We start from the raw sequence: 26,272 nt of genomic DNA, 5'->3' as shown, positions 1-26,272 counted from the left end.
GTCTAACGACATCATTCGACACTCCATCATATTTAAATATAGCACACATTCTAGAAATTAGCAAGGTGCAAGTTAGGATTTTCAGATGGTGTTCCTCCAAACTGATTATTTTGTACCATTTGGATAATAGTAGATTTAAGCTCAAATGAATTGGTAGCTACAATAATAGCTACAATAAGGTTTGTATACTTAAATGAATTTTATCTACTGTAGGATTAACATAATCCCTTAAAGGTCTCTTAAAAGATCTATGATGATGTTCATTTTAATTTCCAGAATTATTTAAAATTGCAAGTCAATTTGCTAAAATTATCTATTACTTTTTGTGTTTTAGAATTTTTCTAATTGTTCTTTCTAACTTTGAATCGTAACGTACTAAATTTTCAGATCTTAAACTATGCATAAATAAACACAATAAGCAATTAAAATAAGCAAACACTCTAAAAATATGAAAATATTCAAGTTAAACAACAATAAGTTTTTCAATTCAAATAAAATGTTTTAAATTATAAAGTAGTTTAGCGTTACTCCCCTGCGACGACGCCAAAAATTTGATGCACGGTTTGTTGTGTGTCACTTTTGTAAATATTTTTTAATAGTCTAAAAGACACATGACAACACTAATAATAAGTATGCAATTCAATCCCAATAAATATAACTTTAGTAAAAATAATTTTATCTTTTAAAATCTTTAAACTGTCAAACCCGTAATAATAACACAAGTATACGTATAATTGAGCCCTAAGTATTGATCCCACAGGGAGTTGGAAATTGTTTTGGCTATAATATAAAACACAAAATTCAAAATACAAAACTTAAATACGAAATTCAAATCTAAAGTAATTGAGTGTATGCTAAATAAAATGCAGTTAAAAGAACTAAGTTAACTAAATTATTTGTTGAACTTCAAAAGTAAACTAATAAAAACTAAACAAAGTTTCTGTGACAAAGAGTTCAAATTTAAGAAAACATCATTTCCCTTTACAATGAGTATATGAATTGTGAAGAAATTAAAATTATATATATATAATTGTATTGTGTTAAATAGAAGCAATCTTATTCTTTACCATTTTCAAGTGTATAAATCAATTGTATAAAGAAAATTGACTAATCCAGATTTTGGTCCCTAACTTTGTGCTTAGATTGGGAGGATACCGGCTTTCTCTCCAGAGCTCCTACTTCTCCCTCGCCTGAGAGCTAACAATCTTACATTAGTTTGTAATCAAGTGGACCAAATTGGGGATTTTAATATGTCACCTTAAATTCTCCAGTTTTGCGTCCAACAAAAGTATATTTCTATATTTATTTGAACTAAATCCCATGGATTACGTTCTCACCCATGAAATTGAATGTGACTCTCACAATGTTGTAGCAATCATAGCATTTTCAGATCATATGTTTCTCAACACAATTTAACATTTCAATTGGTTAGATAAAAAAGTTAATGAAGATCAGAGTTCAAATCATCACAAATTATTGAAATTTAAAACCGTATAAAACAAAATAAATTCTGCACAAAACCATATCTCAGAGTAGGGAGAAGAATAAAGAAAATTACTCAAAATTCATGAGAAGGAAACAAAAAAACACGAATTTCATATATAAAAATAAGTTTATAAAACAAAGAAATAAAAGACACAACTTATCTCACACTCCTTCCCAAGAAAATCCCTAAAATTTTCCTTTAAGAACTTTCCCTCTTTACAAGCACTCTCAATTCTCTCTTAGAAATTTAATGAAGAAGAAATCACTCACTTTCTTCTCCTCTTACAACCCTTAGAAGAAAACCTCCAAGTCCCTCACTTTATCTCATGCCTCCTCTTCTCTCTCACGCCACCACCAAAACTCTCTCTGTCGCCTCTCTCACAACTCTGGACTCAGTCTCTTTTTAATTAGGGGATGCCTCCTCTAATAAAGAATTCAAAATTCCCTCCCAAATTCTCTCAAAAAGTCAAACCTTTTGAATCTCAAAAGACATGCCCATTCATTCAAGAGACATATCCCTTCATTAATGAGCCTTCCAAAGTGTCTAGATGCATGGAATCACTCCATGGAGCATTTGAAACATTTGAAACCGTCAAAATCTGCTCAAAATTTGTCTCAAACCACCTTAATCCATCAAATATCGTCTCTGGCGCTTCTGGCGCCAATTCTAACGTCTCAGACGCCAAGTTACTTAAGTCCGCGCTGTTCTGGGTTCTAGCACTTCAGGCGTCGATTCTGGCAGATTGCATAAGTAAAGTAAACATGAAATAATAAACCATCACAAGGAGAAAGGAATGAAGAAATACTCAATTTTCATGAAGAAAACAAACCAACACATTGATTTATAACACATACAAGTATTACACAATGAAAATTAACAGAATACAAATCAAAATGCAAAGAAAACATATCTCCTTTACTGAAATCTGAAATAAACTTCAAGAGAATATCCAAGTTCTTCTAGCACTTTTACACCAATCCTTGCAGAATTCATACAATACCCAAAGGAAAAGAACAAAAAATAGAAGAAAATCTCACTCTCTCTTCAAATTCCTGCACTTTAACCTTCAGAATCCTTCTCCTTCTCTTCTCATGTATGTAATGAATCTCCTGTTAATTTGGCCCCAATTTGTATGAAAAATTGCCAAAAACTGCTCTCAGTAGTTTTAGCACCTAGGCACCACCTTCTTGGGAGCCATTAAATCTAACAGACGCCTAGGAATCGGTTTCTCTATAAACTGGTGCCTAGGCGCCATATCAAAAGATTTCTCTTTAGCATATTTTGTTCCATTTCGCTCCATTTTCACTCCAATTCTATCATGTTTCTTCTCCTGTTATACCAACATTCAAAAAACATGAAAATATCTTCCATTAAAGTACAATATCATAAAAAATTAAGTACAAAAATACGTAAGAAAAACACACCTTTAAAGGACATGTCAAATTCCTGGGTAGAAATCCTACATATGAACTCCAGTTCGGGCTGTGCTCTAAGTGCATTTGCTTAGACGGTTCTATTGGCTTTGATGATTGCTTTGGACAACGCCAATATGCAAGGTATGCTTGTCCAGCGCACCACATCTATTGGGGGTTCATTTATTGACCTCATTTTTAGTGAGGTCAAAATTCCTCTTTTAGAACTTAGGATCTAGCCATATGACATTCCTATTGACTATCCTAAAAGACTAGTGATGCCAATTTGCTAACCTAAATCAAAGCCAAATTTAAAATGAAATGAAAACCTCATAAGATGAATTTAAGACTCTTCGGCCCGAGTTGAGTGACTCGTTCTCGAGAGCGTTTTGCTAGATTTTGATCGTCGCTTAGGTGAGGACCTATAAACATTCTGTTTATCGAAAGACTCCCTTCAGATTGTTGAATATCAGTTGCCGCACCACACGCAAATTAGGCTTAAATTAGTTTGATCACGGACTAACTTTTAAATGCTCTTGGATGACGAAATGGACCACACGAGCACCTACGAAATATAGATTTTTTACATCTATTTTGTTAGTAGATGAAGGAGCGAATAGCATGATAATCCATACATTAAAAAAAATCTCTTCATTTAAACCTCACAACACTCGCAATCTTGCCCGCTCATTCGGTCGATACCCCGGCCGACGCTTCCATAGTATAAGCCTCTCTACTCTCGACCGAAGTTTCTTCCCCTTTCTTCTCCCTTGGTTGCGTAGCCGGCCGTCCTCGCCGGCGAGGTCTCCTTCCCGCTTCATCTCGTCGTGATAGAGTGCCGGCTAGGGAGACGAGGACGGATTCCGGTCTTTCTTGCTCGTTCTTTCGGTAATCTGCTCGATTTCTCGGTGTTCTTGCTCGATCTTCGATTTTGTGGGTTGCTTGATACTCTTGCTGATTTGCTCATCATTCCTGTTGGTTGCTCGACAGCTTGCCTTTTGCTTTAAAAAAATTTCTTTTCCGGTTTGCTCGTTATTCCTCTCTTATGCTCAAAGATTTTGCTTGGTTGCACTCCTTTTTTATGGTTTGTTTACTTTAGCTTTGCTTGATGTTAGAAAGTGGTGAGCTCAGTGTAGGTTGGAGGTAATGCAACTGCTAATCTATTGCAGAAATCTTGAGGCTGCTCTCTTTTTCTTGAAAGAATTTTTTTATGATCTTTTGATCAGTTAGGATTGGTAAATCCTACTTGTTTCTTGTCGTGCGAAGTACTGAGTTAGCTAAACCTAGATCTACTGTGATAAAAATATAGTCCCGCTGTTTCTGTGATATGTTTGAAGCAGCAAGGCAGTACCCTTCTTCATTCTTCCTCCAACCCTCTCTTCGAGCAGTGCATATTCACAGCATACGGTTTGTTTTTACCGTTTTATGTTCATACGGACTCCATGCTATACAAAGTTAGTGATTCTTTTGGGTTATTTGTTGAGGATTGATGATATTGATGCAATGTTTTCTTTTTTGTTGTGTTAAAAAGTAAGGAAAAAAAGACTTAATTCCTGTTTCTGTTATCTCACATTTGTCTATTTATTTACATGTGATTTTGTCAAGAGCCTCATTGCTTAGCAAGGTTTTTGAGAATAATAATCATGTCTGAAGTGGCAGTCAAGCTATGTGGCTCAATATTTGTCTTTCTGAAGGTCCGTCATCTTTTTTCTTACGTGAATATTCAATAACCAAATAAAACAAGCAAGTGTGAGTTGTATGTGATCAACTAGGTGGTTATGTTCAAATTTCATTGAGACATTTACATATATTGCACACAATTCTTTTTATGTAATCACATATCTCACGTCTAAACTTTCACATTTACATACATACCACCCAATTCTTATACATTGGCAAAAAGCTTTGAAGGCTCCTGGTTTTGAGCTTAACTGTCTACAGAAACTTATTAGTAAAAAAATGTATTCATGAGCTGCTTGGAATGCCCCATGCTATTGAGGGTAATCGTCGCTTCCATAAGCCCTTAAAAGTGTATAGGTTCTGATTCCCTGTCTTGGTTTATTTCCTGTTGATTTCTGAAAAATCGAATCTGCTCTAAAATCTCAGATAATAAGGGCATGACTTACCTCACATTTACTTTTGTTATTCTTGATAATTTGGGTGAAACATGTTGGATACTTGGAAAACTAGCGTATTTTTCTGGATTGCAACGACATTGATCTCGGCTTCCTTGGCTGTTATATTTTTCCCTGATCTTCTTAACATTGTCAGATACTAGTAGTTTCATACCGCGAATTTCATCATTGTGTATTTTGATATTTTTTTTTTATGGAGTCATGCAAAAAAAATCTTTGTTGTAAATCTGAAATTTATGTGGATGAGCTCTTTGGTAGGTTGGTTTAATTTTATCCTTGTAAGCCTGCTGAAGTTAGCTTTCAATTACATAGAATATGTGGATTGGACTCTTTAACAAGCTGATTTAGTTGTTATCTTTGTAAGCATTGCTGAAGTTAATTTAGAGTTACTTAAAAAATGCGTGAATGGAGATATTTTGCCTATACAATTTAAATCCCTTTGAATTATGAAGTGAGAATGAATATGGGTTATGTTTGCCTCGCCGACTGCTTTGCCGAATGTTGTACTGTCATTTGCTCTTGAACCGGATTGGAAATCTGTCAAACCCTAGAACTTGGATGAAGGGAAGAACATATAACACCATTTTGTTCCTTGAAATATCAGATATGCTACAATTTTATGGAACTGCTAAGCACATGGGGAATGTATTCAAATTTGCGTCTAGAGGGAATCCTAAAGCTTATTTTGCTGGTTTTCAGGATTTTATCTCCCAAATTTTTCCAAAAAAAAAAAAGAAAAAAAAAAGAAATGATGATTTCGATGTAAATATTTAAATAACCTTGCTGGTGAAGTTTACTTTGGGGCATTTACATACATAGCATTCTTACGTATTTAGATATGCAACACCTAAATTCTAATATTTACATGCAACTACACCCATTTCTTATCTGTTTACATATCTAACATCTAAAGCTTTATATGTCACATCCTTTCAAGAAAAAACTCGGATATGGATAAACTTTAAATTTCAACTAGAGTTTGCATGTACTAGCATTGAGTTGTTCTTCTATGCAAATTTATGCGATTCGTTCTTATGTTATGTTGTTGATCATTTGAGCATTTGGAAAGTTTGATATGCAACACACAATTATCGAGTATTTACATATGTAATACTGGGACTTGGGAGTTCAAGTTACAAGTCCTTTCGATCATGAACTTTAATTTCTTCATGTATGCACCCCTCATGCACATGCAATTGAGACTTTTTACAATATGCAAATTCCCGGGCTTGATATACATTTAATCAACATTTTTGAAAATTGTATTCATATATTCGACTTGCGTATAATTTCGTGATCATATATTCAATACTTAATTCTCATATCAACTTCTTTAGTGCGCCTTTGTGAGGTAAACTCGGATATGATTGAGGCATTTGATGATCATGAAACTACCCTTAGAGCAGACAATAATGGACGACATCATACTTTGTGTTGGTGAACAACCTCTCTCTTCTACGTGGCGTTATATGGATCATTAGAGTAAGGCTATAAGTTGGAACGTTTGGGGTTAAGGGCGATGATAAGAATGCTTATTTGTGCTAAGAGGGGATATTAGAATAGTATTTCCTACCTCAACGACCTTTGGTAAGGGAATAAAACTGGATATTATTCATCAACTTTTGGTAAAAAGTTATCGTTGGCTTTCTTAGGTTGCTGGTAGTTCTAGTCTGATCAGAGTGATTAACTTGTGGACTATACATAACATAATAAAAAAAATCTTTCTCGTGATGCTACTACTTTTGATTGCTAAACAAAAGTTCAATTCTACATGCATGAAAAATTAAGAATTTTGGGTGTTAACCTATATAAATCCATTTGTTAATCATTTTGCTTGGGTCCGCAATTTCCCTTCTTAGATTGTTTGGTTGGTAGTTTCTGTTCAAGGTTGGATTATAATGCACATAGCTTAGCTCTGAGCCCGCCCCAAAGCTGGATTCTTATGGCCTGGTTCGATCTTTCATATATGTGTCCCCTGCCCTTTTACTTTTTTCGCAACACTTGCCTGCTTTTATTTGTGATAGTAACCTTTTGCAGCAGCGACAGGAGTCCCAGGTACACACATTTTATTTTACTGCACTTTACTGCATTTTTAGAGCAACTTTTTACTGTTTTAACTTCTACATTTATTTACAATACCTGCAAGCCCTTAGGGTAGATAACAGTAGGACATATGCTAGGTGGTATCCCGCGGCAGGCACCAATGCAAGAATATTGCATGCTCATATATAAACTCTGAATTTGCAATCATCACAACGAGGAGTTTGTAAATGACTGCAAACAGACAAAGGACAACTTCTGATGACGAATCAAGGCCCGACATGAAATATATTTACATCAACTAAACCTTTCCTTAGTTTAAACAATAACAAATTCATATGACTTCGAGGTGGTTCGTCTAGCACAATGTAAGTCCTCACTTTATTTTTAGGCTTCTACACGAACATATTGTGTAGCTTTAAGTCCTAACTCTCTTTAGGCTCTGAGGTCGTCGTTCAGTTTGGTGTAAATCCTTCTATCATTCTCTATTTATTCATATAATCGTATATCATGCAAATGTAAGTCCAAAATAATAAAATTGACAGGAGTTAACATTTAAATAATATCATCTTCAAAACATAAAGTCAAATAATTGGATAGTTTGTGAAGTTATTGAGGTACTCCTCTAAATCTATGACATCCCATATTCTTCACTCCTTTGGACTCCTAAATAACTGCTCCTGTTTGATCCTTTCCCACTTGTCTTTCCAACTCCAACATTGAAAACTTTACTTTGAAATTTTGAAGAGAACCAATATCTTTATCGAGATTCTTCTTAGGTAATTTTAATTGCCGAATACGTAATTAACTATAAAGACTTGCCTCTATAAAAATTAAAAACTCAGATAAAATAAACTTTATCTAATGTTTATATTAGGTAGGAGAACTTATCGGTCACACATAAAAGGATTACACACCAAACGGATGTCATAAATTATTTAGTTTATATAATCGAGCCCACTGTCGAGTAGTATGTCTATCACTTGGGATAATGTATTGCTTGTGACATCGTGCTCAATTACTTAAACTATTTAATATGTGTGATTTATCCGGTCCGATTTTTTAAAATTAAAATTACACACACAAATATATATATATATATATATATTAAATTAAAGTTAATTCCAAAATTATGGCTGATAAGCATTGAGAGATTAAGGGAGCTAGTCTCATACTACCTAAGAAACCTAAAGCTGTACACAAAAATAACATCAACGAACTTATAGTAAATCCCTACTTTAAGTTATTCAACAGGTGCATTACTCACATACGAACGAAATAACAATATTTTTCGGGCATTTACACGAATGAAGAATTAGTAGTAAGGTGAAGATGAGGGATTCTTACATCTTTATGTGAGAAAAAACGCAAGACACCTTAATCCAACAACCCCAAGAATCGGAAAGAATAATGAACACAGCCGCAAAGATCTTACCAATTGGAATTTCAACAAACTGGAAAAATCCCACTGAACAACAACGAAAGTTTCAACAACAACAAACCATCCACTGGTGGGGCTTTTTGTAGCCAAAGGGAGGATAAGGGCTTAAACTATGCTTACCTGAGGTGAACCAGAACTGCTAAAGATGGGAGAAAATAAAAAAAAGGCTTGTGAGGACGACAAGAATGGGAAGATACATGCGGAGTATTCGAGGCGACCAAGACCGGAGTGAGGACGACGGGAAGGGGGGAAGGCATGAGAGAAGACATCGGGCAACGAAGACCGGAGCAGGGGGACCTCGGGCCGAAGAAAGAAAAAGGACTGGGCAAGTTTTTCTTTTCTTTTTCATTTATATTTTTTCTTATGAATTTTGGTGTTATTATATTTTTTTTTATGAATTTTGGTGTTATTCGGGTGCTACCGTGTTACGCGGCTTTGGTGTTATCCGCGGTGTTTCTGAGGTAGTATTCCCGTGTTATTGGGTTTTCGCGTTCAAGGGGTGTTATCCGTTGCATTACCGTGGTTTTATTTTGTTGTTATTAGGTTTTGCAATTTTTTTGGTGTTTCCCGCAGTAGTATTGTCGTGTTATTGAAGTTTTTGCTGGCAAGGGACGTTATCTGCGGTGTTATTCGCGGTTGTATTGTCACGTTATTGGAGTTCCGCGATAAGGGGTGTCACTGTGGTGTTATTCGCCGCAATTAAATCGCCGCGTGGTGTTATTGGGCGAGTTTTTTGAGTTTCCAGGTGTATTGGGCGATTTTTTAGTTTCTGAGTCTATTGATGTGTTTTGCGCAGAAAGTCGGTTGTGTTGAGGTGTTTTATGGGGATTTATGATGTTATTGATGTGTTTTGTGCGAATTTATGTGTGAGAGTGTGCAAACTATGAATATGACAACATTAGGGCATAATAGTCCTATAGGAACTCTCTTTTTGAGTTCCCTCATATTGGTTTTAACCTCCTAAGTGTTAGAGGTAAAAAACCACACATGTGAAACTCCAAAAAGAGCAAAGAAGTGGTTTGAAATTCTAAAATGAGGTGGGGTCTTATCATTAAGATTCTAAGATAGTCAAAGGAAAAAGTTCTAAGGCTAGAACCTAAATCTTAAGAAGAAAATTTGCCTTACTAAAATGAGATCAACAGTGCGCAGAACTATGACAATATAGGTGTCCTTCATAAGTGAAATTGACGTTCCGGATGCACTCGCGTGGTCCGTTTTATCATCCAGGGTTATCGGGACAAGTTTGTCGACGTTCGAGCCAATTTTAAACTAACATCGAGCGCCGTGCAGTGGATGACATTAGTTGATTCAACCGGAGCTGTCCGGCTAGCGAATGTCGATTGACCCTCGCCTAAGCGGCGACCAATGTCAAACAGAATGCTCTCAGTAACGAGCCGCTCAACTCGTGCCGAATAATCTCAAATTTGTATCGTTTAGTTAATTATGGTGTAGTGAATGTGTGAGTAGTCCATTCAAGGTAAAAAATGGCGTGGTTCATTTCGTCATTCGAGGTCATCAGGACAAGTTTGTCGACGATCGAGCCAATTTAAGCTAACATCGAGCGTCGAGCAGTGGATGACATTAGTTGATCCAACCGAAGCTATCTGGCTAGCTAATGTTGATTAACCCTCGCCTAAGCGGCGATCAATGTCAAACAGAATGCTCCCAGTAACGAGCTGCTCAACTCGTGCCGAATAATCTCAAATTTGTACCATTTAGTTAATTATGGTGTAGTGAATGTGTGAGTAGTCCATTTAAGGTAAAAAATGGTGTTCCTAAGGCTTTATGATCCAATCGGAACTCATTTTTTTGAGTCTTCACTTGTTGTTCTCAATCAACTTAATCAATTATTGAGGATTTAAAATCACACATGTGTAATCTCACAAAAAGAGTCAAGAAGTGGTTTGGAGGATAGTCAATAGGAAAGCCCTAAGGCTAGATCCTAGCCTATAGGAGAGGAAAGAAACAGGACTTCACAAAAAATGAGGTCAACACCTACACACCCCCTACACGACATTCAAAGCCTCATGTCGGAGGATAAAAAACATGCAAATCAAAGAGTAGTCACCATCTCCTCCATCCTCTCCACTTTCTCAATACAAGCCAACAACTTGTGCATTTCATCACCTCACTAAATCCTTGTCGAATGAGCAAAAAAGTTATCGATCTTCTCCAGGCGATGAGGCAACGATCCATGAGACATCCAACTCCCATTAGTTGCTTCTCCATGGGTCGTGAGAGGATCATCAAGGCGATTACATCCTTGCTCGAGAGTTGGCTTGTCACGACCCAACCTGAGCTAACCTTAGTACGAAAATAGATTATATCGTCAAGTACATGATAGATTATTTATCTCAAAATCTGTTTGGAAAAAAAAATTATCTTCTATTTTTTCATTACGCAAAGTGTTTAAGTCATAAAATATAGTATAAAAAATAAAATTACAGATGATACCATCACATTTTTCTTATACACATCAATACTATTTACATCTATAACATTTAAATATATTGATCATTCATCATGATTTTTTAATAATTCCAACAAAACAAACACATTTATCACGATCACAAAAAAATATGTATAAAATATATTTCTATCAGCAAGTATTATCAACCAACTTCATTAGATCCTTACCTTTTTCTAAAAACATGTAAAGGCAATAAGAGGGAGCAACTATAGCTCACTTGGTTACACAAAATTTACAACTGAAATCACTGCAGAAAATAAAATAATATGTATGCTAAATAGACATATGTATGCTATAATACATGTAACCATAATATGATATAAAATAAAAGTAGTAGCAGTGTAAGAAGATGTATATCATCAAGCACAACATATCATCCAGTATGACTCCCAACATATATCGTCAGCATCAGGCCTTTAGCCCACCCTTCTACGCAGGGTATCATATCTTCGCCAACCTGAATCTTAGTAGCCAGCTTTTCTTGCAGGCATACATTTCACAATATTATAACATTTCAAGTGTTTAATATATTCATCATCGTAGTGTATATGCAAAACATGTATGTAAAACAAAATAGGGAGATTCACAATATGCAATAATTTGACCAATCCTTATGCACCAATCGAAATAGAAATTGCATATTAAGTATGTATATATTCATCTTTGTGTCAATAATTTATAATATACACATAATAATCAATGTGTTTGGTATCATCAAAATTAAATCTTTTTAGGCTAGGAATAGTTTACAAAACTCACTATTTGGATGCTGAGAAACGTATGTTGATTGGGTGTAGTGGTGAATAAGCTCCCTCTCAAAATATCTAATCTTTAGATAATGTCATTTGTAAAATTGAAAATTTTCAATTTTCATTAATAAAAGTAAGAGTTTATCATAAAGAAAGTTGCATCGATAGGATATTAAGAAAATTACAACTATGCTTAATTATTTTCCCTTTTTTTGACGTTTTAAAAAGGTGAGAAAATAATTAAGCAAACAACAATCAAACTTCTGCCGAAAGAGGAGAGGTAGTGAAATGAGTTGAGTGTGAGGTCTATAGAGGAAAAGAAATATCTACAAGTTCAATGGTCGTAGAATTATAGGTTTTAATGTCTCCAAAAGGATATATGATTGTTACACAATGGTGAGAAATTTTCAGTTGTTTGTATGATTGAGATCAAGTCCTATATATGATTAAGCAATTGGTAGAGCAACATCTAAGTGTTTGGTCATATTTAATATTCTTCAATAACATTTATGATATAAACCAAAGAGCTGGGTCATATATATTTTATTATAAATTATACATACAACCAGGGAAGTGAGTCATAAAGGGTTATTTCAACCCCATTTTAAATTCTTGGGACTAATTTAAAATTTTTATAAAATCTGGGACCAAAATTTACCCATGTAAACTGTCGAGGGGACTATTTTGACACTTTACCTATTTTAATTTTCTACTAATAGAGCAAAATTTATCTATCAGAGGTTTTGTGAAAATGTTCAATGAATATTGCCAATGAATTCACTATCAACATCATTTTGAGATCCATATATTTGGTCTGTTACATTATATGAGATTTGGGTGAAGTTAATTGCATTGATGTTGACTTACCTAATAGGATTGTAAAGTAGTTGTTTTTAGCCACATTTACATAACTCCATTCAGATACATACTTGTCCTACGCAGTAGGCAAAGCTGTTGATTTTTTATTGTCGTAGTTTTTTTGGTGGTTGATTTTGGTGTTGGTTTATTTCTATTTGGTGGTTATGACTATGGTTCGTAGACATTAAAAAAACATCTCTATAGCTTGATGAAAATTCCTATGGTTATAAAAATTATTCCTTCTCTTTTAGAATTTTAATCTTATTCAAGTGTGTAACTTGAAAAAGCCCGGGAGATGCAATTTCTAGTTAATAGCATGATATTTTTGTGGTAAAATTAACATACATACCACAAAATTCTTATGTATTTATATATCTAATTCCTAAAGTTTTATAATTACATATAGAGCACTTTAGTGTCATAAACTTATGCATGAAAAAGATGCATTTCACATAAAAAAGTAAATAATTGTTGTATTTTTGATATATTCAAGATTTGAGTGGTATGCTTGTAAAGTTGTAAATAAGAATGTTTGTGTTAGATATGTAAATATATAAGAGTTGTGCGTATGCATAATGCTCTTTTTTGTTTACTTTTCTGTATTCTTTGTTTTCTTCTCAACTTTCATCTTCTACTTTTCCATATTTATGGTTGAAAATGAGTTCCTGTTTTGCTGGATTTGCTATAATCTAATTTTTTGTTAATTTAAATTTTTTGAAGTTTCTACCATGAACATTGCCTTCTTGAGTTTTTATTATGTTTGTTAATTTCTAGTACAAAGCATGAATCATTTGTCTGAATTGATTCTATATATTTTAGTTTTGATCACAGCCGTTTAATACTTGTTTTGATATTATAGCTTGTTTCCTTTGAATTTGTGCTTTTTTTATTGCATTTTCTTTGCTATTTATGGCAGGGCCGTTTGGGGCAGCTTATAGGTGAAAACGCTGCCTCACCGTTTGGAAAACACGTTTCGGCAGTTTATCCGAAAACGCGGTTGGGTTTTTACACTAAACGCAGGCCACAGGTTGAGCCCTGCGGGCCACCCGCGGGCCACCCGCGGGCCGCATTTTAGGATAAGCTGCTTATCTGGATAAGCACAATCTGCCCCAAACACACCCTTAGATTCACATTAAAAATCTTATATCCGAAGACATCCTACATTATGGACTCAATTTTTCCTTGTGAAATATCTGTGGGAGAAAAAAAAATATTCTACCATGGTTTGCATATTTGCAGCATATATTGAGTTGAATTTTTGTTTTTGCTGCCACTCAGGATGGCGATTTCTGTAGGAAATTCAAGGCATATTTTTTTGGGTATTTACATACATGCCACACAATTCTCATGTATTTACCTATCTAACACTTAAACTTTCATATTTACATGCATGTCACCCTAATCTTTAATATCATATAATAAATATCACCATCACTATTTTTTTAAAAGTGAAATATACCTTTCCATGTATAGTTTTATGAGACTAAAATATTGTAAGTGTAAATATCAAACTTTGGGTGTTTGATATGTATACATAAGAAATGTGTGGTATGTATATAAATCTCCCTTCTTTGTTTGGCTGTATAGTGATAGTTAAACTTATGCACATTTTGCTTGCATGAGGAACTTTATCAGACTGAATGTGGTCATGCTTTAATTTCAATACTCAGGTGCTCGATTAGAAATGAGAGAACAGAGTACTTCCGACGGAACTCTCTCCATTGATGATTTTTATATTGCTGCAAAGGCACTTTGTGAACGATGGAAAAGTGCAAATTCTACTCTTTCAAATTGGACCTGGATACCTTGCAAAAGGATACCTATAGGTGTTTCATATAATGTGGGTGATATTCTTAACCTCCTTCACTGCTACTTCTCTTATGTTTTGTTTTTTACATACGTACCACCCAAATATTATGTAGTTACATATCTAACACCTCAACTTCACTTTTTACCTTTATACCACCCAAATCTTTTATATCACAAAAAATGACACTATTTTAACTTTTCTATCATGGGTAGGGTGGCATGTATGTAAAAATTGAAGTCAGGTGTTAGGTATGTAAATACATAGGAATTGAATGGTCTGTATGTAAATCTTCCTTCTCCCTCTCTTATGCTCACTAGTATTATATTTAGCAGGACGGATACCTATCACTTGAGAATGTATACCATTTAAATTCGCGCAAGGTTTGCAAATGACATGATATATTGATAATGTGGTGGAAATAATTAGCTGGGTTATATAGAAGGGGCATTTACATACATCCCACCCAATTCCTATGTATTTACATATCTGACAACTATACTTTTTATATTTAAATTACTTAAATATTTCATATCACATCAAAGATACACAATTTTACATCTTAAAAAGTGAAACATGCCTTTTTTGTATATGTACGATGGCATAATGTTGCGACTCAGCCTAGGGTTTGGAATTAACCAAGGCGGGAGTAGACGATTGGATGGTAAAAATTTAAATTTTTTATATTTATATTCTGTAATTAGCATTTAACAAATGAAAAAATCACTAAAGAAAATAAATTAAAACACTAACATTAAATTTACTTCATTATAGGTTATCCGCGTATTCTATAAATATTTTCTAATATATTGTTAATCTTTTAATCAATTAATTAAACCTGAAAAGTTAATTTAAATAATAGTAAGCTAATCATAGCAGTGAATACTCAATTTTTCTAAATTATAGTAATACAATGATAAAGAAGTCAATATGCATGACAATTAAATTTTTTATAAATCAATTGAAGATCATCAAAATGATTGTATTATTTAATATGATTATTCAATGTAATTTTAAGCGCTCATCATATCTAACTATATTATTCTCATATTAATATTTTTTTTAATTTATATACATCCGTCAAAAGAGTATTGTTTAAATTTGTACTATTTAAGATACTTCAATATTAATATTATTTTTCATTTACGTGCATTAATACTTTTAACGTTTATTCACTAGTACCATAAATGAGTGATTTCATCATAGCCAAGTATGCGCATGCAAGTAATCAAAGTAAAACTCATTACTATTTTTTTGTCATAGCATTCAGTATGTAATACAATTTCTTAAATTATGCATTTGATGTACATATACATATATCAGTAACATACGATTCAATTTGACCAAATGAATTTAAAGAGGAGATAAAATCTATCTAAGTAATTAATAAAGTGTATAATTTAAAAGTACATGTACTTGTCTTGATGTCGATTTAATTATTTTTGGATTTGCCTTGACCTAAACTCTTCTAAAATTAAAACTTACAATAAACATGGGTATTAATATTATTATAAATTAATTAATTCTATATTGTAATTAACTATTAACTTTATATTGTTTAAATATTAAATTATTATTGTTATAATTTGTGTAATCCTAATTATTTTTCCATTCAACACACACACACACACACACACACACACACACACACAAACATACATACATAGCTATGCCATATGAAATCTGCATGACAGCGGCGATGCCATATTAAATGTATGATTCCAGATTACGAACCGTTGGAGCTAGGCGTTACAAACTTTCCCACTTAAAAAAATTTCATCTTCGAAATTTAAAACCTCCTTAAGCCATCTCATAAGGCAGATAAACATGAACTATCCATAAACTTCATGAAGAAAACTTGTAGTCATTCCTTAAGATGCAAAGGTGTTATTGTAAACAAATATATGATATAAGGTATACTCTCATCATCAACAAAATTAGGATAACAACATAACTCATCAAAGTGAGATAACTAGAACAACACACAATCACTAAAACAAGGAAAATATGTTAGACAAACCCCCCTTATATGTAAGAAAATATGTGAAGGAGTTCCAACTGTTTTATGCTCTTCTGATGTTTTTTGGCCACGGATGGACAACATCTCGCAATATGACCAGGCTGAGGACACCAGTCGGATTTATGAATGCCCATCAAACATTCACCTTTATGTTGTTTTCTACATTTGACACACGTGATTACGATACTTTAAGAAGTGCCACCACTGAATTTATCTGAACTGAAATTGGGCTTCTTCCCATTCGATCCCTCTGATTGGTTCACTTGTTTAGTTACATCGAAACTCTTTCTTTTGTATATATCTTTACGCTTTTGTGTGAGCTGAGAATCAATCTCTAGTCGTCTAGCCGGTCTACTAACATTGAATAGTCATCTAAGTGACAATAGTGGCTGCTTGATTGAATCCTTCAATCATGAAAAGAATTTGTAACATTTTTTTTATGCAGTAGTTATCAACTGTGGTGCATACCTTGACAGTGCCATGAATTCTGCTTCGTACTGCATCACCATTGTCCCCCTTGCACCAACTTGATGAACTTGTCTTATATCTATCTTCGAGAAGCGGATAGGGCACAAAAAAGTTCAAAAAAATCTTCCCAACTTATCATCATGTAGGGTATGTCCCCTAATGTGCTTTGACGCTGCCCTCACCATCTTTCAACCTATCTATCCAAAAGAAAAGTAGCTAATGATACTATTATTTCATCCGAACACGCTATGCTATCTAGTATATTTTCTATCCTCATTAACTAGTTATCCGCTTCAATTAGATCTTCAGTTCTCTTGAACAATGGTGAACACAAATTTTGAAATATCTTCAAATACTTATATACAACATCTGTTTCACATTTAATAGACTGTGATTTGGACTCTTGAATCAGTTGAGTCATGGTCACCATCATCAGGTCAGGACATTAGTATTCACACTAACAACAAACAATACTTCTTTATGTTCTAACAGACTCTCTTCTTTTATAATATCAAGTACAACCATTTGCCTGAATTAATGTAATTACTAATTAGAGTTAACTTAAAATTTTAATTTTTATTCAACAAAAACAACTACAATAAGCCTTTGTTTCAGTAAGTGGGGCCAACTACATGAATCCTTTATCTCCATTGTGCCCTGTTGAGCGTCATATTTTCATTTAATTCTAATAAATTAAGATCATTTTTTATACAATAATTCTTAGTCTTTCTAGGTCCGCCTCTACCATTCTTAACATAAGTTGAGTCCAAAACATCTACTCTTCTAACTAGATCATCAGATGGTCAACATTTAATGTGACCAAACCATCTAAGACGACTCTCTCTAATTTTGTCCGCCACTGGAGCAACACTAACCCAATCACGAATATATTCATTTCACATTTTGTCTCCAAGTGTTAAGCCACCCATCCAACTAAGCATTCTCATCTCGATAATATTTAACTTTGTTTGTAGAAAATTTATTGAAAAGCTCATCAAAATAGCTCACTCACTTATGTTGAATATTTTGTCTAAGAAAATCACTTTTTGATTGTCATCTTTAATACACTTGAGTTAAATTTTTTACTTTTCTTTTCTCTTTGCTTGTTTAGTTTATATATATATTTTTCATCATCTTTAGATCTAATATATTATAACGATCGCTAAAAGCAGAATTTTTATCGTCACAAATTATTTTCTTAGATTCCCTTGGGCCATCTTATAATTTTTCTAGTTCTTTAATCTTTTATATTTAAATCAATTTTTATAACACAACTTATATTTTATCTTTTCTTGCACATTATTATTTCACCAACTATTTTTATTTATAAAAAGTTTTATTTTGAATTTTCAAGTATTTTTGTTATCATTTGTTTAATAGTATTTGTTATTTTCTCACATAGAATTTGCTTTTCATGAACATTCTATATCTTGAGATCTTGAAGTTTGTTAATACAAATAGTTTTATTTGTGTATTTTAGGAGTTCCATCTAATTATATGACAATAATTTCTTGTATTCTTTATCTAACAACTCTTCGTTATAAAATCCAAAAGTAATAATCGATGTTGAGTAATTAAATTCTCACTTGAAATGACCTTTCACTTTTTACATTCTCGACAATCTTTTCTTCTCATATAAAGTAATCTATTTGCATTTTATTAGATCCATTTTTATAAGTAATAATATAATCATCTCTCTTAAATAAAGTATTAACAATAACAAAATCATAAGCTAAAACGAAATTTAACATGGCTTTACCTTCATTAATCACTCCAAATTCATAGCCACTATGAATATTTCTAAAATTTGCTACTACTCTAGCAACTTGTCCATTTAAATCTTCTCCAATAAAACTTTTTTCTTCAAGCCATATCATTTATATTAATTATTCAACATAATTCCAGAACTATATCTAAACCTACTTGAGGAGCATAAACTCTTATAATATTAAAAATCTTAGTTTCAACAACAATCTTAAGGGCTTTAATTCTATTTTCAATTCTATTAATTTTTATATACCTACAACATTTCTAGTGCGATTTCTATCTGAATACCGAAATTTGAAACCTAAGCCGAAATTTGAAACCTAAGCTATCTATCTTCTATGCTTTTTCTCTAACTCATTTAGTTTTTTTGAATACATATGATATTTATTTTCATAAGAAGCATAATATCAACTAATTCTATACATGTGTGAGTATCTGTATTCCAAAATTCCTAACCTAATATTAATTTCACTGACTAACTTCTTTACCCTCATCCGTCCGCAATGGGAGAACCCTTGCTTATTTGACACTATACTCGGGTGTAGGTGTAGCCGCCTGTGCACACTTTTCACTATATTCGGGTCATACAACACGTTTCTAAGAGGCGCCTTAACATTTATACAAGGATCTCAAGGATCCATGTCATGATTTTTTAACAACTTTTGTGTTGGCTGTCGACTATCTAACACAATCCTCAACTTTTTATATCCGGGGCATTAGACCCAACAGTGACATTGTTAATTTTTAATTTTTATTATTAGTAAAATTTTCTTATAACTCTTCTAGTTTCTTTTATCTAGAATACATTATTTAATTCTAAAACATATTTCTATTACCATTTTCGTCACGGCTCGACCTGGAGCTTGGAATTAGCAAGCTAGATATGGTCGGAAGGTGGAAATTAAAATTTATATATTTATTTTCTATAATTTGCATTTAACAAAAGAAATAGCCACTAAAAAAAGGAAATTAAATTAGTGTTATTAAATTTATCTCATAACATGTTGTCCACATCTTTTCTAAATATTTTCTATTCTAATTAATCAATTAATTAAACCCGAAAAGTTAATTTAAAACAACACTGAAATAACCATAGCTAGTGAATACTCAATACTCTTAATGTATTATAATATAATAATGAAGTCAATATACATGACAATTAAACTTTATGTAAATTAATCTGAGAGCGTGAAACATTTTGTATTATTTAATATGATCATTCAATGTAATTCTAAATAATCATTGTCTTATTATATCATTTATATATCAAGATTTTTTTTAATATATAAGTATCTTTCATAAGAGCGCCGTCTAAAATTGTATCATTTAAGATACTTTAATATCAATATTATTTTTTATTTATGTGCACATGTATCTTAACTTTTCCCGGCTAATATTATAAATGAGTGACTTCATATCCAAACACGTACATGCAAACAATCAAAGTAAAACAAATTTTTATTCTCTCTTTATAACATTTACTATATAATGCAATATCTTAAATTATGTTTTTGATGTACATATACATATATTATTAACATGTAATTCAATATGATCAAATAAACTTAAAGAGCAGGTAAATTCTAAGAGCTTCTTTGGGGTCACTTTTTGTTTTCCATTTTTTGTTTTTGTTTTTAGTTTGTTTTATTTTTGTTTTGTTTTTTGTTTTTTATTCTTAGAAAAAGCATTTAGTACTGTTATGATTTATATGTTATTAAAAATAAAAAAATAGGAACATATTTTGTTGGGTATCTTTTTGTTAAAAAAATTATAATTTTTATAAAATGGTTGGGTCCAAGTGCGCTCCAGTAATAAGCTCTGCAGCCCATGGCATATACGATATCTTTTTTGCTCCACCCAACATAAAGCATTAACTATGGGCAGACGGTGGATGGCGGCGGCAAGACTTGCTGTTTTTGATGTTTTAAAAACTGACAAAAATATGTTTTTTATGTTTTAAGTATTTTAAAAATAGTAGTGTTCCTCCAAAAAGTAAAAAATAAAAATGAAACAAAAAAAAAAAAAAGCGAACTTTATTTTTTTGTTTGTTTTCTATTTTTTATTTTCAAAAACAAAAAAATAAAAAACAAAATTTGGTCCAAAATAACCCCAAAAAAATTAACATAGTGTATTGGATTTAGAAGATATCAAATTTTTTTTATAATTTTAAAATGCGAGTTCTCACCTCGATGTCGATTTATTTGTTCTTCAATTTGCTATGACTTAGACTCTTCTAAAATTGAAACCTATAATAAACATGGGTATTCATATTATTATAAATTAATTTTTTTTATTATTTTAATCGACTATATATATATATCTCTGTGTGTGTGTACGCGCGTGTGCGCATGTGCTTGTGCAATCCATATCTGTGTGAGGACACGACTAAGTAGCAGAGCACTTGAAATTCGGGGAGAGGGAGGGAGCTATAACAACCCTCTCAATAGTAAAAAGTTGCCTCTTATTTATAGTCGTCAGTACACATTTACACTCTGTGCCCCTAAGTACTTTGGGTACGGTGGAGATACTCTAGTCTATTTTTAGATTTGGCTTGTGGGGCTCGCTGACAGATCCATCGGACATCTTTCCAGACCAGAGGGCTACATGGCCAGTTGATTGCGTGGTTGGGAAGTTGTTTGACGAGATCCAATTTGTCGAGAGCTTACATCAGCCATACCAGGGTTAGGAGGCAATGGATATGTCTGCACGAACCCGACCCACCAGGCTCTTCAGTGGTGATTCCTTCTGTCCGTGACGGGCTACTTGCCTTTGTGAGAAGGGAAATTGCTGGTTGAGCTTACGGTCTTGGGCCGTCCATGGTAGGCCATGTGAGCCCGCTCCTATTCCTTTGTTGTTCGCAAGGTAGTGTCGTGATTCGTGTTGGCATTATTTAGATGTACATATTAAGTTCTCAATTTTTCTTGTTCCTTGATAGTGACAACTGCAACAAGGAGAAGAATTTTTTGTTGAGAATGAGATTAACTTTGCACAACATTCATTTATTGACATCATAAATAAACTCCTTGGGGTCTGTGTTCAAGTTTGCTATATATAAAACGACCTCGTCACTGCTACATTGTTCCTCCTTTGGATCTTCATTTCGCAATTCTAGGCTTTGTTATGGAGAAAGGATCTGACCCCTTGTTGAAAACCGTTAACAAGACCAGGATACTGGCCGCCCGGACATTAGACCATGTCGTCTGAAAATCGAGCCATAAAAGAAGAAGTCAGCCAAAAGGTCAAAGCAGGTTGAGGGCGTGAGGGTGGAGTGGTCGTCGGACTTGGCTTGTGGTGCTCTAGAGGGAAATTTGCCCGAAGTCGGTGAGGGGAAGGCGGTGTCGGTGGTCGGTCCGTTGACAGGGGCTTCTAGTGAAACCCTCATTTGGCCGAGTGCTTCGAGCGTTCCCTCATTTGGTGCTCGTCAAATTGGTGGATCTTTTCGACGAGATGGGATCGGCTGATGGCTTCCCATCCTGCGACTGTGCTAAGTAGCATGTTCTGAGGTGAATCAGATGTTGAGTATGTGATTATCTTTCCATTCTTTTTCTCCTTCTTTCTTGGGCTCAGTGCCTATATATATATATATATATATATATATATATATATATATATTCTAATGCGGCCCCTTGTGTTGGCCAATTGCTTGTCGGGATCGTCGGTCCGATCTTACGGAAGGCTCAGACTCCCGATGCGTTGGTCATTGACGAAGAGGACGTGGTTAGCCGCCTTACTGGGCCTGACGCGACTTCCGGTGATATCCCTGAGTCCCGTTGGCTGTCTCCCAGAACTCTGGGATGTCGTCTCACGGAACTAGAGGAGATCTTTACCAGTCAAGATCAAGACTTACAAGCCAGGCTAAAATAATAGTGAGAATAAGTCGCGGCTCTGCTGCGAGATTTTCGGACTTTGAGAGGACGTATTTGCTTTGAGGGTTAGTTCTGAAGGCAATCGGGTGAATCAATTTAAGCTCGATGACCAGGCTTTATTTAGGAGGCTAGCTAGGAGTGGTCTGGTCCTTGCTGAGGCGGCTGAGGACCAGTTGGTGAAATATTTCCTATCAGACTGAATCTGCTTGTAATCTTATTCTTTGGTATAAATAAAAATGTTTATTCTAGCAAATTTTGGGACAACCGATAGGTTTCAGTTTGTCGGGCTAAAGCACCTTGTTAGGGATTGGAGGTGCGAGTTCTTCATTCCACCGAGGGTTGGGCGATCAGGGTTGTTCCGTCCAGCATCTCCTTTCGGAAGCAGGGTACTGATTTCCCTATGATCTTGAGGGCTGATTGCTTTCGATTCCTCCGTATACTGATTCGATGATCTTAGATCGGGTTCAGTCCCCAAAGGTTGCAGACCATATGCCTGTGAAGTTATGGATTGTTTCCGATGTTGTGGAGCTGTGTCGATCTAAAGAGGCGGCCGCTCGGACGACAAAGAGGAAGGCGGAGGATCAAGTGAGGGCAGATGATTCTTGTCGGGTAGCGGCGTCGTTGGAGGGAAGGCCTACAATGGGCGGAGAGACCAACCAAGTTGGTGAAGAATTTCCTTCTTTGCGCTTATATTTCCATGGTTGGGACTCAAAATGGTCTTGTTCCAAGCTATAGTCTTTATTATCACGTAGTGCAAGGTTCCTACTAATTAAAATAACTATCCTTTTGATGTTGCCTCTCATGAAGGGCAAGAAACTGAATGGTAATCCGGGAAAGGTCCGAATAGGAGAGATCCCACGGGAGTGGTGGGGAGAGAAACGATTTTGCCCAGCCAAGGAACCCATCTATTGATCTTCCTTTTAGGATTGAGGCCAGTAGCCTTGCGATTTCTTAGGGATATCGAGGTTGAGGTTTACTTCACTTCTGGACCTTGGCGCCGTGTGGGGAAGGCGCCAATTATCAAACCTGTTCCTCTGCTTCCCCGGTCGCCAAGGAAAAAGAAGGGCTCCGTCGGACAAGATTCCTTCTCAAGCCCTCGGGGTGAAGATCTGGAATTCAATTGACGGCTGGTTTGCCACCATTGATCGATCGATAGATTGGTATTCCAACCTTCCATCCCCCAGAACATTTTCCTCCGCATTTTTAGGGTTCATCCGGTCACCGACGTTCTCGAAGTTTCATGTTTTTAGGGATGTTTCTCGATTTTGTTGGGGGCTCTAGGCAATACAATTGGCAGATTCTATTTAATGCTCATTCAGATGACCTTGATGCCACAAGAAACTTTCTTCTCTTAATGCTCAATCGAATGATCTTGGTGCCATGGCTGGCTCTGTTCTTTCAATGCTCAACCAGGTGACCTTGGCGCCACGACTGACTTTCTTCTCTTTAATGCTTAGCCGGATGATCTTGACGCCGCGACTGACAGTCTTCTTTAAATGTTTCTATCTTGCGTCTCCGTCGATTGAGTTGACTCAAGAGGAAGAGAGGCGGGCTATGGTAGCGGAGAAGAAGCTTGCCTTGGTGTCGGATGAACTTTCATTGATTTCGTGATTGCTTCCACTTCTCGCTGTAGAAAATTTTCGATTGAAGGAGAAAATGACTGTTATGAGATCTAAGGACAAGTTCTTGATGCTCTTGTCTTACCCCTAGACAGGCAAAACTTCTGGACGAGCAACTCCGCTTCGAGAGTTTGACGGCAATTGATCGCTTCATCTGGTCAAGTCTGGTTGATCCTAAATATTCAGACCCTAGAGAGCTTGCCTCCCTTTATTCCAACTCTTAGGAGTCATCTGGGGATGATTCGCGTGCTAACAGTGAGGAGGGCTCATCCAGCTGGCCTCCCGAAGTCTAAACCCCTCCTTTTCTTTTCTTATTCCCTCTATCCTTGTTGTATGTATTTTGAATAGTTGGCCCCTTGTAAGTATATTGGTTTTGTAATTATAAAACTTATATGTTTCCTTTATAGGTGCGAGCTTCTTGAACTAGTCTTTGCCTTGGATGACATCTACAATTTCTGCCATTGGTACCCTCAGAGGAGTAGCTCGTAAGCCTTCCTTATCCCAGAATGGCTGCTCGTAGCGTTGCGTTGATCTCTTGTAGTACCAGATTGATCGAGAATCTCGATTTCTTGTTTGCCCGTTGTGCTAGTGATATCGGTCGGTTCTTCCATTGTTTCGGGCGGACGGGCCTTGCTCGAAATAGTGTCGAGCAAATGATCTTTGTTTTTCCTTTCTCTTTGACTCGCATCGGGGGGAGCTCTTTTCTTGGCCGGCGGCCTTCCAGTTCCTGCTTGGGAGTGCTTCCTCCGCTCCAATAGTTTTGCCAAGTCTTGGGGCTCGTAAATGCTGAGGTCGTAGGTAAATCTTTCGGAAATTAAGGATTTCTTTAAGGTGGCTACGACCGCTTCAACTTTGAGGTCATTTATCTCTAGCATTTCCTACTGGAAATGTGTTGCGGAAGCGCGGAGGCTCTCGTGTTCTGCTTGCTTGAGTTGCCACAAGGACCGGGCACTCTTGGTGGGCCTTCGGGTGTGGGCGAATTGTGCTAAGAACTTCTTAAAATCGACAAAGTTACCGATGCTTCTAGCCGGGAGCCCATGGAACCACTTCAAAGGCCGACTTAAATGTAGCTACCATGGTCATTGGGGTATAATCGTCCTCTGTAGGCGTCTAAGGCTGGATACTTGAATTTGTTTGGGGGCTTCGCTCTAGATATTTTGTTAGAGGCCGCGTTCTTCAGCTATCGCGATATTTTAGTGCTCCCTACTCGTTGCTTTTCTATCTGTGCGGATCTCACATTGTTTTAATACTGGGATTTGCCGGCTGGCTTTCAGCAGTTGTGTGCCGACGCCACCTCCTGAGGTTTGTTCTGCACTGGTGGGGCCCGACCTTCTGTAGGGGTGCGACTGCTCTCATGACTTCGGCGATCTGGCCCATCACTTGTTCCATGATCTGGGTCCACATCTTTTGCATTCTCCTCTGCATGTGTTCTTATATGTTGTCTCGCAGGGGTCTATGTTAGCTACCACCCTTTGGTCACTCCCTTCCTTTTGGGATCTTCGTGCACTTCCTATTGATCGTATGTCTCCACTCTCACCGCACTTTTTAGGATGAACAATCCAAATCTATCTGGGGACACGCCTAAAGAATAGAATGATTAAAATCTTGGGAGAAGGCGCGAGCAATGACACCCACCTCAACAGTAAAAAGTTGCCCCCTATTTATAGAGATAGGTTAGTGCACATTTACACTATGTACCCTTAAATACTTTAGGTATGGCGAGGATACCCTAGTCTATTCGTAGACTTGGCTTTTGGGGCCCGTCGACAGATCTATCTGACATCTTTTCGGACCGGACGACTGCAAGGCCGGTCGATTACGTGGCCGGGTAGTTGTTTGCCGAGAGCTTGCGCTAATCATCCTAGGATTAGGAGGCAACATATATGTCTGCACAAACTTGATCCATCTTGCTCTTTAGGATGATTCTCCTCTATTCGCGAGGGGCGGCTTGCCTTTGTGTTAAGGGAAAACGATAGTTTGAACATACAGTCTCGAGCCGTCTATGGTAGTCCATGCGAGCCCGCTCCTCTTCTATTGTTGTTTGCTAGGTAGCAATGACTTGCACGTACCTATATCTCAATCTATTTGCATACATACACATACACATACAAATATATATAGGCTCTGTTCTTTC

At 35.5% G+C, this 26,272-nt stretch overlaps 1 protein-coding gene across 3 annotated transcripts in view; it reads left to right on the top strand.

Annotated features, from left to right (window-relative positions):
* Positions 1–3,564: 3,564 nt before the first annotated feature.
* The window catches only part of LOC110033162 (ubiquitin-like-conjugating enzyme ATG10), a 31,717-nt gene continuing 9,009 nt past the window's right edge, over positions 3,565–26,272 (top strand). Inside the window, exons 1-3 of one of the 3 annotated variants that reach the window (XM_020737054.1) lie at positions 3,565–3,786; positions 14,262–14,431; positions 14,734–14,781. In XM_020737054.1, coding sequence (XP_020592713.1) covers positions 14,276–14,431; positions 14,734–14,781 — 204 coding nt within the window. In that variant the 5' untranslated portion in view covers positions 3,565–3,786; positions 14,262–14,275. The remainder of the gene's footprint in view (positions 3,787–14,261; positions 14,432–14,733; positions 14,782–26,272) is intronic. The other 2 variants (XM_020737055.1, XM_020737056.1) reach the window with 2 other exon arrangements.

Source organism: Phalaenopsis equestris, unplaced genomic scaffold (assembly GCF_001263595.1).
Source record: "Phalaenopsis equestris unplaced genomic scaffold, ASM126359v1 Scaffold001102, whole genome shotgun sequence".
In the NCBI taxonomy this organism is placed as follows: domain Eukaryota; kingdom Viridiplantae; phylum Streptophyta; class Magnoliopsida; order Asparagales; family Orchidaceae; genus Phalaenopsis; species Phalaenopsis equestris.
The sequence above is the reverse complement of the archived record's forward strand: the minus strand, read 5'-3'. Positions and strand labels throughout refer to the sequence as shown.